Raw genomic sequence first — 15,794 nt, 5'->3', positions numbered from 1 at the left:
CCGATTGCTGTCCTGTTGTCCCTTCCAGTCGGTCCAAGCGAAGGATGTGTCACCAATCGCCACTGGCTTCATCCGGTTGCCTTGCAGACGGGATGATTCATTAGAACTCCTTCATTACTCAGTGAGGATGAATCCGGTCCATTATTCATGTGGGGTTGGAGCAGCTGTTGGAGCCGCTCGTGCTGGAACAGGGATCGAGCCACCAGCGGTCCACCGCCCCTCGCTCATGGAAGCCATCCTTCGATGGATGCTCTGCCAGTACAACAAGCTTGTGATCACAGAACAGTGGGGGCTGTTTGGTGCCTCTTAAGAACATCTCAGCTCCAGGGCTGGAACTCGGGTTTTTGGCTCCCGAGTCAATTCAACACCCCTGAGACTTCCATTTCTAAATTACTAAAAGTACACACACATACAAACAGTACATACACACATATCACAAAAAATAGATTTATTTTTTATTTGACATACACATACACACAGATCATGCAGAAGAGAATAGCACTTGAATGTATATTAAGTTATTTTTATGTAATTATTTGTAACATGTGCATGAACATTACATATGCACAAAACGCCAATTTATATTTTGAAAGCAGAGTGGAAACTACATTTATTTTGACGAACTAGGACACATAAACAATTTACTCTATAGGTCGGCCGTTCGTTTCAAAGAAAATTTCACTTTTGAAAGATGCAGTGACGTCTCGTACCATGTTTACGTCATTTATAAGGCATCAGCTCTTCAGGTTTCTAATAAAACAGGTCCTTTGTTATCAATCAACTTTTGTAAATTATTTTTTTCCAGCATTGCAATTTATATTTGTGTTTAGTAGCAAAATTTGGCACCCCCAAATTAGTTATAAAACTGGCCCTGCACAGCTGACTCGGGCAGCAGAGCTGCTCCAAAGCAGGACATCCCATTGGCTGGCCGGCACTGGGGCCTCCGAGCTCTGCATCTCGTACCCTGGGGTAGCATTCTGGGCACTACGGCTGTCCCAACAACAGCAGCGCTTCCAGGAAGTTCTACAGGAAGGGAAAATAAGCTTGTCTCATCACAGCCACTTACTGCATTTACAGTCACTCGGGGGAGCCCCTCGGCCACCGTAAACTCCACGCAGTCTCCGGTAAACTGTCCTGCCTCACAGTAGAGTTTGTTTAGGGTTTCCTTGGGCGTAAACAAAGCAAGGCTTGGCTCTTAATTGTGACCGTGATTTAACACCAGTCTGCTGATCCAGCTCCTGCTCTTGCTCCGGGCACTGAATAAGCTGCAGTCCTGCAGATATGCCAGCTCCGTTGGCGCGGCCTGGTAGCCATCCATGATGACCATGATCACAGGACACCTCTGTTCCCGTGGGGGGGCTGCATGTTCCTCAACCACAACATGGCAACACGAGGCCACGAGAGCCCATTCAGGCTGGAGGACCAGTGCACACTGGTGTGTGGAAGGTCATGAGCTCCCGGACGACTGCCATTACCGCTGAATCGATATGGCCGTGTGCTCAAAATGACAATGAACATACATTCAACACCATGAAGCTAATTGCACTACATCTTTAGAGAATGAGTTTGTCACCAGCAACATCATATGTTCTTCATTCATCTGTAAAACTGCAACTCAACTCTGTAATAAAAGGACAATATTCAATATTTGTGACACCAGTGCAGTTCACCCTTTAACACTCCCTAAGGCTGATACTAAGAATTAGTCCAATTCCACAGCCATAATCCATCTAACACAGCCCTAAGACCTCCAGCTCATCTCCATATTGTCTCATCAAGATGGGTGTCTGTCCCGTCAGAGCATGGCAATGTTTCCATACCATGTAAAAACTTCATTGTTCGTTCAACATACAGGCAAAGCAAGCAAATCCAGTCACTGATTTTGTCATCTAGGAGATGTTATGGGGATATAAAGAGATTCTTAAGTCTGCTCAAAATCCCTGTAATAAACTGCACTGTCTAATGTAGAGCATGAGGCTGCATTACCTCTAGTTTGTGTTTAACATGACCTGCGCTCCATCTCTGAGCACTCACCAGCCACCAGCCTGGTTGCTATGAGAATGCGAGCTGTTGCTATGAGAGGGAGAGCTGTTTGTTGCCAAAGAAATCTTTAGAATAGAAGGGCCGCATGTGTTAGACTTGCGAATGTCTTTCCGCACCATTTGGGCAGGGGGAGGGTGGTATAATGAAGGCAACAAACACTCCTGCTGCGTGGTTTCATATCAGATCTCACCGCCTTTTGTGCTGCTGAAATAGAGGAGATGGTCAGATCAATACAGCTGCATTGATGAAAATCCTTTATTTGCCAGATTGTGTGTGTGTGCGTGCATGCATGCTTTTCAAGGCATCATTTGCAGTGATGAGGAAAAGTCAAAAGAGGAAGGTACTGTACTGTATAAGAGTTTGTGCTTCGGCATTTATGAATTGTTGCGCATTCCGTACGGTTTCTCTGATGCACCGACATAATGTTTGGCTTTCGACACACCCTGTTTTGCTGCCTTTGTTTGTGATGCTGCACAGAGGTGAATACGGAGATACAGATCTCCGCTTTGTCACTTGGCCCTGTTGATCAGCTTCCGTCCACAATTCATCTGCTTCCCTCAATGACCCTTTTTTAGGTGCTGATTTAAAATTGATTTATTTATATCAAGTGTTTGTGCCCGATCTCAGGGTTAGTCGGAATGATTCAGGGGAGATGAGTTCAAGGATGTGGTTTTCAACACAATGCATCTATCAAGTGTGCTATTTCACAATGTTTTTTTGTCCCCGAGATGTGCATGCTCTGCGGTATCCTTGAAAAAAAAAGGAATTTTCATAAAAATGCATGAAAACGAAGGAAGGGGATTGAACAAAAATTACTTTTGTGCAAAGAAATTGGGGTTGGAAAAGGTTAAAGAAAGTCTATCTGCTTGAATCCACTTACATTTGGAAAATTCGGCACCCCTGCAGCCCCATATCTCTTACTCGGTTTGTTGTTTCTTCAGAGACAAACACACTTAAAACAAATTTGTGAACGACATCCAGTACCGCTTGCGTCAAGGTTACGCTGAGGCAGTAAAATGCAACTGAATGTCCTTTTAAAACTCCAGCAGTCCTCCGTTGTGGGAAATAACGAATTTCGCTAGAGACGAACGCACCGAGGAAAGCTGCACTGGGAGGCCAGACTGGTGAGATTGGTGTCTGCATGCAAGAATCAGGACTGCGTAGGTGGCGCGTGGGGGCTGAGGCTGGGGTCTGTGAGGACCAGCCTTCTTGTTTGGCACAGGACAGATACCATCAAACGAATCTCTATTTTCCTGGGACACAGCACTGATTGTGCTGCGCTGGGAAAAAAAAAAAAAAAAAGAAAAAACACACAGCTGCACCCAGAAAAGGCCTTTTGGCGCTTTAGGAGTAAAAAGATTTATTGTGACCTTGACAGTAGGCCTCATGCAAAGGTCACAAAGGGGATTTCTTGCACACTTGTTCAATAAACATATCGCCAACGGCAAATAATACATGCCCAGACTTTGACTACATATGAGTAGGGAGGAAAATGAAGGGGTGGCTTCCTCTTATAATTTGTCTCTCTCTGTCCAATGAGGTCAGAACACATGGATTGATTTAAGGTAAGTGCATTGCTCAAGGGTACTACAGCTGGAGGTGGGTTTTAAGCCTGCAACCTCCAAGTCTAAGTGATCGTGGCAGCTTCGGATGTTATATAACCTTACCTTTACTCTTCCATGTATACAGCTGAGTAATTCTTACCATGTCAATTCCTGTTAAGTACCTTGATGAGGAGGGATTTAAACCCAGGACTTTCAGACTGCAAGGCAACCACTAAAATCATAACACCACGCACTGTCCCTTTGATGTCAAAGGTCAAGAGTCGCTCTTAATGTCGTGCCCAAAATGCTGGGCTGTTCTGAGCCTTAAGCTCCGAAGCCAAACTCCTTCCGCTTCCATTATTTCTGCACGCCATCGACTGGTGTTCCTCCCCTCAGCACCTAATGCAGTTCCTGTAATAAAATGTAATAATGTTTGATTGGTTATCTGGGCCACCCATGGATCAATGTACTCAAAGGCTTTTCTTACTTCGCGGACGTTACTGCGCTCTCTTCATTTCTCTATTCAATTTCCGCCATTATTTATTTGCCAGAAAGATATTAAATTGCATTATATTGGGTTCTTTATCAAGATAAAGTTTCCAGTTTCGTTTGAAACAGAGGTTTCGACCATGCTGCACCTATTGCTTGCTATGTCTTGTTCCTTTCAGTTTTGAAGTATAGCTTGTGTAAAACTTCATGCATTGATTTTGTTTTAAAACTCTATCGGATTGGATTTCACTGGGGTGACTGGAGTGGAAAGTTAACTGCAGAACCAATCTTAATAAATTTCCTTCCAGCAATCCAATATGTAAGCAGCACGAAATGCAAAACACATTTTAATTTTGATTAGATTTGTGTAATAACTTTTTGTTCCGGGCACACATGCTGGCATCCAAATATATCATTTCGACAGAAGATACGAATGTTGTGTTTTTCGCTCGGATTTGGATTTAAAATGTGAGAATCGTTTGAAGAGGAAAAATGTATTTCTTAAATCTGTGGACACGAAAATCGGTATCCGTCTCCTAACCTGTTGTGATTTTAACTTTGAACAAAATCAAAGCTTTGGGATACAATATTAAAATAAAGGCTTTCTAATTAGTCCAAGCAGAGGATAGAGGCACACAAAGGATGAGTGATGTCAGACTGGAGATACTTAGTAAATATGACCAATTTTGGACTGGGTGATGCTCAGTAAAGATGAGTGATGATGACCTGGAGCTGGTCCACTCCTCCTGCCTGAAAACCCAAAATTGTGGGAAAGTAATGTCCCTTTTGACCGCAAGAGGGAGATATTACACCATTCAGATCTAAAGTCTTGATAAAATAAATGTGAAATAAATAAATTTAAAGGTTTCCATTAAACATCTTTTCATTACAGGGGTTCTAGAATCATTTAAAACTGACCTGTTGTTAAAGGCTATGTGTGTCTTATGCACCAAAACATGATGCGATATCAGGAGCTGCCTTTTACGCTGTTTTACTCAACGCTGCGTCGATAAGAAATTACCCTGCTTTTAATGAAATGCTTCGTAAACCTTTCATAAAGACAAAATACTGAAGCCCAAAAAACCAAACAGCTGGAGTTATCAGTAGCCCTGGTCCACAAGCCTGGGGTTCTTGTGAAAGAAACATGCAGTCAATCAAAGACAGCAAAGAGAAAATTTTTTAAAAAAAAAGAAAATTAAAATATTCAAAGGGACACAATCTAAAGATCTGTGTCACATGACAAAGTGCAAGAATTGTTCATTTATCAGAAATGTTCCAAATCACTTTTAGAATATGGATCACCCCAAAAAGGCCTAAACTGGTGTTTGGATGCCTGAGGTCCTCAGTTCTCCGGGTTTCATCAGGAAAACATTTAGTGGCAAAATATGACTATGAGACTCAGACTGACAATGATCCTTAGGTTCATTTATTCAAATTCAACATTTAAAACATAAAGACCCTTACTCAGTACGAAAATCTGTTAACATTTCAGAAATAGGGAAATGTGCTCCTCTTTTGTCATGATGAAGCCTTACCATGAAATATTTAGTTTATGGAAATCAGTGGGGAAAATAAGTAACATGCAACCTTTTGTTGCTTGTAGAAGCTACAGTGTCAAAGAGTGGCAAGGAAAAGTGATCCATTTATTATATAGCAAACAATTATTTCAATATTTTTTTAATAATATTTATTTAATATAATATTTGTATTATATTTCATCCATTCAGCTTCGCTGACTGGTGGCTAAGAACAACGTATATTTGTTTGGGCTAATCAAGGTACATGATTGAGAAAAGGAGAAAACCACACACGAACACGCATACAATATGTTTTACGTTAAAATGACTACAACTCCCAAGTATAGCAAAAACAAGTGACGTAATTTATGCGACCAATAAATGTCAAATTCCCATTGCCAGAATCCTTCCGCTGATTAAAATAGCAGTGGATGGCAGCTCATCTTAGATATTAAATTAGCTGATAAAGTGTGCTCTTCCCTTTTTTGTTCATTCTTTTCGCTTTATATGATCGTCTTCTTAAAAGCATAAGAAATAAGGACACGGCGGGGGCGCGGAGGAATGTACTGCGGTCCGCGTTGTGATGACGTCACATAGAGTGGCCCACTCCAGGACAGTTGTTAGCCGTTTCCGATTGTTGGGAAGGTAACCGCGACCGAAAGAGTACGGCTCCGTGAGCACCGAGAAGGTAAGGAGACAAAAGTCGCGCTGCCGTTCGAGAAGAAGGCGGAAAGGGCTCCGGGGAGTGTCGGCGGGGAGCTCGGGACGAGTAATGACAGATGCCCGGTGAACTGTTGTGTTGTGTGAGGAGGAGGAAGCGACGAGTGTTCGCTCGAGTCGTTCGCGCGAGCGAGCCGCAGTGAGTGTTACTGGGAAACACCGAGCCAGCGAGGAGTGGCGATAGAGAGAAACACGCGCAGAACCAGCAGCAGCTGCGGACACTGTGACTGTGACTACGCTAGTGCTCGGTTTTACGACGTTCATGTGACCGGTCCAGACACTAACTCAAACGAGCGCGACCGTCAGCCTGATGGGTTGTGTTCCTTCAGGAAGAAGCCCTGACTGACCGCGAGGTCAGTGTATGGGTCTTTTCAGTGCGGTCGCTGTGTAAATGCGGTCGGAGACTGGCGGTGGGCGTGGCCTAGGTTGGTGGGCGTGGCAAATGTGCAGGGTGTGGGCGTGGTCGTTGCGTGGGTCTGGTCAAAGCACGGTCACTGTGTGGGTGTGAACGCTGTGTAGTCATCGGGTTTTCGCCGCAGTGGACTGGTGACCACCAGGAGGCCTTCATCGCAGGGGGAACAGTGGTCAGTCGTGCACCGGTCACCTGCCTTGTTGACCAGAGCGACCGTCTCTGTTCTCAGTTATAATATTGACATTTATCTGTTTAGTAGATACTTTTCTCCAGAGTGACTTCCAATGAACTCTATGTAGTGTTACCAGCCCACACACCTTATTCACCACGGTGACTTACACTGCTAGATACACTACTTACAATGGGTCACTCATCCATACATCAGTGGAACACACTCTCTCTGTCACTCGCACACTATGAAGCAGAACAGTGTGTCTTTGGAGTGTGGGAGGAAACAGGAGCACCCGGAGAAAAGCCACACAGACACGGGGAGAAGATGCAAACTCCACACAGACTGAGTGGGGATCGAACCCACATCCTCTCACAACACCCAGGCGCTGTGAGACAGCAGCTCTACTCGCTGCGCCACCGTGCCGCTCGCAGACATACAGTTCGCCTGCAGACAAACGCTGCTTTTCTAAAACGTTCGCTGCAACCAGGTGACAAACACGCACGCAGATCTCCCCATTACGCCTGCAGCAACTGGGCAAGTCGCACGCAGGTGTGTCGCTCTGTCTCACCAGCGGTCCTGGTCCTTGAGGTCAACAGTCTGCGGTTGTGTGCGAGGAGGCTGCAGACATGAACACGCTGTCCGCCTCCCGCCTTGGGCCCAACTAAGGACCGTACTTTTGCTCCCCCCGCAATGTACACCTCCTTAAAATTACAGCACATCTGCATTTGAGTTTGCGTGCGTGTCCGCACGGTCAATCAGTGTACACACACTTGTGCACAGGAGAGGGAGCCAGAGCACCATCAGTGTGTTGACTTTGAGGTCCTCGGTTCTAACACCACCGGGAAGTCATCATCACTGTCACTTTGTTTACACTTACGGAAAAGCGTTGCCAAACGAACGTGTGCGAAACGTAGTCGGTCCTGCGGTCGTCGCGTTCCGTTACTGACTCTCCCACCTGACCGCCCTCCTGCAGCACTCAGATCTGTATATATTTTGTTTCCAACTTATTTTTTCTTGGCAGCAGCAGCAGCAACTCTGGGTCACGAGGAAGTCAGGACCGGCAAGTTTCGTATATTTCCAAGTGAAATCGAGTCCCTTTGACCGAGATGCCCACTGACCAAAGAGCGGTCTAGTTCTCATATGAGTTATTGCACACGTTCCGTGCTCATTTTTCCTAGAAGGAAGGGAAAAACATCCCTTGCGTCATCTGTACACTGTTTTTACAGGGGTAACATTGAGGTATGGACCATATTAAGGACATATTACTGCAGAATTAGTAAAGCTAAACAAAATCAAGGTAAAAAAAGGTCCTAATCGGTTTAATTCATTTATTGAGGTGATGCTCTTCTCCAAAGCAGCTTTCGGACAGTTATTTATTTATTTCGTACAGCTGGGTGGGTGTTTTTTTAACTTTATCAATTTAAGGTAAGTAGAGTAGCGGGAGGTGGGATTCGAACCTGTGATCTCAGTGTGTGAACCAGCTGTAACCACTACGCCACCTGCTGCCCCACTAGTTTGAAATGTGTTTCCGAACAGACTGACGTTCTTGTTAATTTATGTTCGATTTGATTTCGGAGGAGGAGGGACCGGCACTCTGCGTTCTGGTTTTACCGGGTTATTGCAGCGCGCTACGCTATCTTATGGTCCGCCATCTGAGGTGCGGTTTAAATGCCAGTTGCGGTCATCAGCATACGGCGTGGCGATAGGCAAATGTTGTAATGCAACTCTTGCAAAGCTGGTGCGTGTGGGCGTGACCCGGCGTAAACACAGCCTCTGAGGCAACGGCCCGAGATCAAAGCACGTTTTGGAGCCAAACCAGGCATGCGGTTCCACACCGTGTTTCTACCGTGCCGTGTACACGTGTAGAACCCGGGGATAAGGAGTTTCAGCAGAACGGGGACCTGAGTAGCGCTTCCAGTGATCTCGAAGGTCATATGTGGTTTCTAAGATTGGTGGGGGGATCAAACTCTCCCGATGACCCTTCGAACATTTGAACGTCTGGCGTTCTGGTCACCTGGCTGCGATGGGCTCCCGACCTCGTCCTCTCTACAGGTTATCGCCCGTAGCGCCGCTGCCGAGGCCGAGTGAACGCCGAGCCGAGCTCTATCCGCAGTCAAGTCGCCATCCGTCGCTCCGCAGGAAGTTCCCAGCCTGCGCTGGGGTGATTGCGACCCGGCCCGCGGTCCCCACACTGAACCGGGTTAGCGCTGCGGGCATCCTGGGGGCGTGGCTTCCCACTGAGAACTAAATGAAGGAAAACAATCCTCTTTTAGACCTTCGCCCCTTTCCCTGTGGTCCCCAGGAACCGCAGTGAGGGGCCCTGGTCTGTGGTGCTGAGAACCCCGAGCCCCCGGGTCGCTGCGGACCGCTCGGTCGCTTGGCTTTTCGGTCGCAAACCCTTTTTCCCACAGACATTCTCCCCCGAGCTTTGGACAGGCTCCGGGTGTCCCCTGTCATCCCTCAGCAGGACAGGCAGCAGGGGTGGGGGTGGATGAAAAGCACCACCACTGCAGGGTATGGGGTTCAAGAACCGTCAGGCATGTAGTTCAGAGCCTGTTTGTGCTGAACAACTAGAAGCACTAATGCGGTCCTCCAGTGGTTAAGGTGCCGTCAGCTAGCTGCTTGTTTTTTTTTGTTTCTTTTTTTAATTATATTTTTTCTAAAATACTGTTTTTAAATATTCTTATATGACAGTTTTCAGCATGGCCAATAGGACACCATCAGCAATCAGTGCGCAGAACCAGGTTGGTTGTTGGGCCCAACCCTGTGTGTATCCTGCAGGTCAAGTCCTGGTCCTGAGGGCAGACGGTGTGACCATGGAAGAGCAGACAGTGTCACCCGGGGGCAATACAGACAACAGTGGACAGAGAAACGGCGAGGAGGTAATGAGACACCATGAGGTCTGTGTCCAAAGCTCCCACTTCCTGTCCACAGCCACTCGCCATTGGTTCAAGCGCCACCGGGACAAGAACGTTACCGTCGCGGCACAGATGCCGCGGCGTGGCGTCACTGACCGCTCCAATCGTGCCTCTCGTTGCAGAAGCCGCGGCGCTCGAGCTGGTCGAAAGGGCGCAAGAGGAAGAAGCCGGTGAAGGACAGCAATGCCCCAAAGGCGCCGCTCACGGGGTACGTGCGCTTCATGAACGACCGGCGCGAGCAGCTGAGGGCAGAGCGCCCCGACGTGCCTTTCCCCGAGATCACCCGCATGCTGGGCAACGAGTGGAGCAAGCTGCCTGCCGACGAGAAGCAGGTGAGAGGCTCGTGACCCCACCACCCGCCGCACCGCAGCGCGTACCGTACCTCGCGTCGGCACCTATGAAGCGCGGTCTTTACCCCACATCGCATTCGCTGCAGGACACTCCTGATCAAGTCTGGAGTCGGAGCTCTGCTGTCAGTTGGCGTTTTGTTTCATTCTTGCTGCTCGTGTCTCGCGTCGCAACCAAATCTGGGCTGAACCAGAACTCCAAAAATCCGGGACTAATCAAAATGTCACAGCTGGTGTTGGAAGGAGCTCTGGTGTTGTTTGAAGGGCCAGGGGGCCCAGCGCAGAGACCCCCACTGTCCCAGTCAGATTTCTTTATTGTTGTTGTTATTATTATTATTATTATCTGCGAAACGCTGTTAGAGCCAACTTTGTCCCGTGTGTCCGGAGGGGAATCGCTCTGCTCATCTACCGGATACCAGCTCCCTGCACAGCTGTGCTTCTGTCGCCTGGAAACTCAGGAAGCCTCTGTTTACATTTATTCATTATGCAGAAGCTTCTCTCCAAAGTGTCGCGCAACTCAGAGTAAACAAGTGCAGCGACAACTGATGAAGGGCTTTGGACACAGACAGAGTGATCAAAGCACAGCTTGTTTGTCTCACACCATTATGTTGCTGGTTTGCATCCAGCAACATGGTGGAGTCAGACAAACAAGCTGATATTCAATAGTAAATAGTGATGATAATAGTGAATTTGACAGTAAATTGTGATCATAGTAGTAATAGTACATTTTACAATAAATAACGGTAATAGTAAATTCAACAGTAAATAGTTGAACTCCAAAAATCCGGGACTAATCAAAATGTCACAGCTGGTGTTGGAAGGAGTAAATCGAATTACTGTTATACTGAGATTCAAAAGCATTACACAGATGATCATAGTAGACAATGTTGGACTCATTTTTGGAGCTGTCAGGAGATCAGGGTCTGCAAAGGGTGGGTTTGAGACCCTTCTGGAATGCTGGAAGGGATTCAGCAGCTCTGAAGGACAGAGGGAATTTGTTTGACCACTTGGGGGCCAAAACGGAGAACCGAGAGGGATTCAGCACGGCTCTTCCTTTCCCGCCCGCCCCACAGCGCTACCTGGACGAGGCCGAGCGGGACAAGGAGCGCTACATGCGGGAGCTGGAGAAGTATCAGAAGACGGAGGCTTACAAGCGCTTCACCAGGAAAGTGCAGGAGAAGAAGGGCAAGGCACACAGAGGGGGTAACACTAACGCTAAATTCACAGTAATGTGCGGTGAACTGTACTCTCGCTCACCCCGGGGGGTCCTGCTGGTGATCCTTTGCATACATTTCTATTGCCCAGAACCCAACCTTTCTCCCGTTGTCTCTCTCTTGTCCTGCAGATGCGTCACGCCAAGCTGCCAGCGAATCCCTCCACGAGGTAAATCCTCAGCCGCACCCCCCGCGCCGTATTCCCGAGCGGTTGGAGCGCATTCCCTCTAATTAACCGAATGAGCGGCTCCTCCCGCGTCGCACTCCAGCGGAATTGCTGATCGCCGAGGCGCCGAAGCAGGATTAGTCGACCACGCCACTCTTATCCTTCCTTTTCTTAAGAGCTTAAAGTGCCGGTGGCAGTCGAAGACCGGATTCGTTTTTATGAAGTCCGACGATGTAATTGAGCAGAGTGGTGTGTGTGTGTGTGTCGTGGCGGGGGGCTACGCAGGAGCCAAGAGCGCAGTGATTACGATTCCAGAAACGCACTGCAGTCACGATGACCGCACACTTATCTCCTCAACTGTACCTGCCTGTCTCAGCAGAGCAGAGTGGCGTGATGTCACGCTCCTCACTGCGTTTAGTCCTCGAGTTGTGACGTGTGGGACGAGCCAGACTGACAACGGCTGAAAATGAGAATAATGCAGCATAAAAATATAGTTATAACGCATCGCTGTATGTTGTTATTATAATATAACATTTTAACAGGGAAAATGTGGGAAAATATAGCAATCAAACCCAATTATACAACATAGCATGTTGTTTGCATATCCGTATGACTTACATAACGTTTGGAGGTTTTCCACATAGGATGAGGTCATCGGAGCAGAACCACTGTCTGAAACCCCCCCCCCCCCCCCCCCCCCCACAAGGCCACTAGTGCTCATGTTGTTGACTTGAATCGATTTGTTTCGTAACTCCCACCACCTCCTTCTTCATGTGCGGTTGCCTGGCCGTCTTGCCGATGACCCTTCCAGAAGGATGCCGAAGGGAAGGAGAGATCTGTGTTTGACATCCCCATCTTCACTGAAGAGTTCCTCAACCACAGCAAAGGTGCGATGAGAGCCACGCGACTCGTCCGTGTAGAACGTTTCGAACCTTCAGCCAGCCGGAGGGAGTTCCGCTCTTCTTTCCGGAATTGAGCCGCTCCTTACGGACACTCGGCTGGCTAAGGGGTATTCAGAAGACGCGCGGTCACGCGCATGTTCCGATTTGTCGCCCCTTCAGCGCGCGAGGCCGAAATGCGGCAGCTGAGGAAAACCAACATGGAGTACGAAGAGCGCAACGCGGCGCTGCAGAAGCATGTGGAGAGCATGCGCGGCGCCGTGGAGCGACTGGAGGGCGACGTGATGCAGGAGCGCAGTCGCAACAGCCTGCTGCAGCAGCACCTGGAGAACCTGCGGCAGGCACTCGCCTCTGGGCTCTCGGGCCTGCCGCTTCCTGGTGAGTGGGCGGAGCTTATCCCAATGATGAGCTCACCTCCAGAGTGTCTGAACTGAGGGTCCATGGGAGTTCTCCCATGTGTCTGTTTCCCTCCGTCTGGGTTTAATCATAGCGACACACATCCATACAGAACCACACACTGCAACACACAACGCCTCTCGGATTGCCCGGTTAATCACATGACCATTAACCCTTAATGGTCACCTTCACCCACAGGCAGCGGGGAAACCCCCACCCTGGACACAATCGACTCTTACATGAAGAAGCTGCACGGCATCATCGTGGCCGATCCACAGGAACACGAGGGGCTGATCAATGTTGTCAGGGAGGTGGTCAGCCGCCTGGAACGGTAGAACCAGGTCAGTTTCGTCTCGTTTTCAAAATGCCGTGTTTCCGTAGTAATGTCAACAAATCAAGCTGCAGTCCATTTAAAGTCCCTGATTTGTTTCTGCGAGCAGAAATGGGAGCCAAGTGCGTTTTCCATCCTCAGGTGACCGGCAGCGCCAGGGGATCGAGGGTTCGACGGGCCGAGGAGCGACTTCCACCTTCATCTTTCCACAGTTGCGCTAGTCAGGTCATGCAGCCGATAATTTTAGCACATCACTCACTTATTTTTCACAGTATGTATAAGGTGGCATTACATTTTAGATTATTTATCATTTTGTACATCCACATTTTTTTCTTTTTTCCTCCATCTGTTGTTTTGTAGTATTTGTGTATTAACTGTCTTGTGACAAAATGCTTCCCGGAGCTGACAGTGTGTTTAAAAAAAAAAAAAAAAAAAAAAGTCAGCGTATGTAGTAATATTCACACGACCGCTGAACCGTGCTGTGTACACACGTTAGTTCTTGAAAAAAGGAGTGGGTGTATGTGTGTACAGTTTCCCTGCAGACCCTCACGATCTTATTCATTTTTTTAAAATCTGAATTTTAGCCTTTCTTAGTATTTAATTACGATAGGTCATATCTGATCAATTTGCATAAAGCGGTGTTACTCCCTTTGTGTGTCCTGTGTCCTTCGCGCAGAGGAACGTGTTGCGTTTGCAGAAACATTGTGTTTGGACTTTATAACTATAAATGTTGTGTTGAATAAACTCTTTTACACAAGTATGTCTCGCCAAATTTCACCCTGTGGACTCGTTGGAGAAGCCGCACGCACGCACACGCGCGCAGAGCCTCTACTGAACTGCCGGCTCTGTTTGGAGAGGGCAGAGTCGCATGGGTCTCATGACACAGTTAGTGACAGAGGAGCAGATAACTGGGGCAGCTGGTACTGGTGGCTGAACTCAGAGGACCTGGGTTCAAATACCCTTGATCGAGCTCCTTACCCTGAATTAACACGGGAAAAATTCCCCATTGGATAAATGGGTAAATCACTGTAAGGACGCTAGTGTACACATATCACATTGACAATCACCATTGGGAAAGAAGTCTGGTAAAGTAGTAGTAGTCAATAATATTTTGCAAAAGTACATTCCAGTAAACATGGTTGTACACCATGAAATGAGTGCTACTCAAGCGAAAACGGATGGAATTAGAGAGGTGACCAGGCGCTCTGGCCAAATTGTAAGTAAACGTGTGCGTTTGCCAAAAGATACCGCGCTTTACAGCATTTGATTACATCCCACTGGGATTTACTGGAGGCTCTGATACAGAGCTACTCGGAGGGGGATGTACGTGGTGTGTTGACCGTTGGAGGCGGAACTGCGGTCCTGCAGGGTCAACAACCGACCGCTTCTTTCACCGTCTTCATAAAAGGAGCAGCACTTCAACTCGTGACCTCGGTGCTGTAACGAAAGACACATGATCCTCCTGCTGGGGGGGAGAAGGGAAAACAATCATCTTTCCAAGACTTAATGTTCCATAACATAACTGAGATGTGTTTTTGGCTGCTGATGAAAGTCTCAGTGAAAGAAAAACACATCTTGTTCTCCAGCTTGGGACTGTGTTTACCTGGTTGCTTCACAGTGCCCTCCCTTTCACATTGCGTCACACACTTGCTCTGGTTACAGCCTTGGCGTGGGTTCGAATCCCACCTCCGGTTGTAGTATCCTTGAGCGAGGTATTTATCTAGTAGAAATCACACGCGTTGACTGAAACTGCTTGTCCCAGGTGGGATCGCAACAAATGGGAGCCTAACCTGGCAACACAGGGCGAAAGGCTGGAGGGGGAGGGGACACACCCAGGACGAGACACCAGCGCATCACAAGGCACCCCGAGCAGGACTCAAACTCTAGACCCACCAGAGAACCAGCATAGGCCAAACCCACTGCGCCACCGTGCTCCCAGTGTTGAAAGTCACCGTATAGAAATGCATCAGCTCTATTATTATTATTATTATAATAAACTGAGCCTCCACCTCCCTAATAATACTAAATATCTGAGTAGTGACCAAGTTTCATATTCTCCATTCAATGGGCAGAGAAGAAAAGGACAGTCCAGTGTTGCCAAGCAGAGGGAAACGGCACTTCCTGTTTGCTCGGGGGTGCCCGTTTCTTGTCCCCGGCCAAGGCCTCGGCTGCAGGTGTCCCAGGTCCCGTCCAGCTGACAAAATGCATCCGCTGTCTCGCATTTCTTCTCCCTGCTCATCGGGGGGCAGCGGTGCCCCCACATCACCGACGCCTTTCGCTCAGACACTTGCCCCCCACGTGTTGAACCCACGCTTTGATGTGAAGCCACAGCTGTGCTGAGGAAAGGGGGGGCTGGCAGGGCAGCGGGCGCAGATCCCACAACCAGCCCCCTCCCCTCACTTCCTGTCCAGGGTTAAGTGCCTGATGGCTCTCAGGGGAGCTGGCCCATAGGAAGCAGGAGAAGGAAAAGCGAGGGGCTGGATGGCAGCAGGAAACGCCCAACATCCTTCGTTTGCTGGCCGGTGCCCTCGCCAGGCCGCTGCGCTTCTGCAAGGTCCGGCACGATGCTGTCAGAGGGAGTCAAAGGTTCGAGGAAAAGAGGAACGGAAATTTAAGGGGCTGCGGT

At 48.1% G+C, this 15,794-nt stretch overlaps 1 protein-coding gene across 2 annotated transcripts; it reads left to right on the top strand.

Annotated features, from left to right (window-relative positions):
• Window positions 1-6,174: 6,174 nt before the first annotated feature.
• Window positions 6,175-13,928, top strand: hmg20a (high mobility group 20A). 2 transcript variants are annotated; one of them, XM_018765365.2, is made up of 9 exons: window positions 6,175-6,281; window positions 9,679-9,779; window positions 9,938-10,147; window positions 11,236-11,365; window positions 11,508-11,545; window positions 12,354-12,429; window positions 12,604-12,819; window positions 13,036-13,178; window positions 13,310-13,928. In XM_018765365.2, exons 2-8 carry the CDS (start codon window positions 9,714-9,716, stop codon window positions 13,170-13,172), a joined length of 873 nt encoding a protein of 290 aa, XP_018620881.1. In that variant the 5' UTR covers window positions 6,175-6,281; window positions 9,679-9,713; the 3' UTR covers window positions 13,173-13,178; window positions 13,310-13,928. The 2 variants fall into 2 exon arrangements, with proteins under 2 accessions (XP_018620881.1, XP_018620880.1); XM_018765364.2 differs by having other exon boundaries at window positions 9,679-9,797.
• Window positions 13,929-15,794: the final 1,866 nt, after the last annotated feature.

Source organism: Scleropages formosus, chromosome 5 (assembly GCF_900964775.1).
Source record: "Scleropages formosus chromosome 5, fSclFor1.1, whole genome shotgun sequence".
Taxonomy (NCBI): Eukaryota; Metazoa; Chordata; class Actinopteri; order Osteoglossiformes; family Osteoglossidae; genus Scleropages; species Scleropages formosus.
Note: the sequence above shows the minus strand (reverse complement) of the source record. Positions and strands in the feature narration are given on the sequence as shown.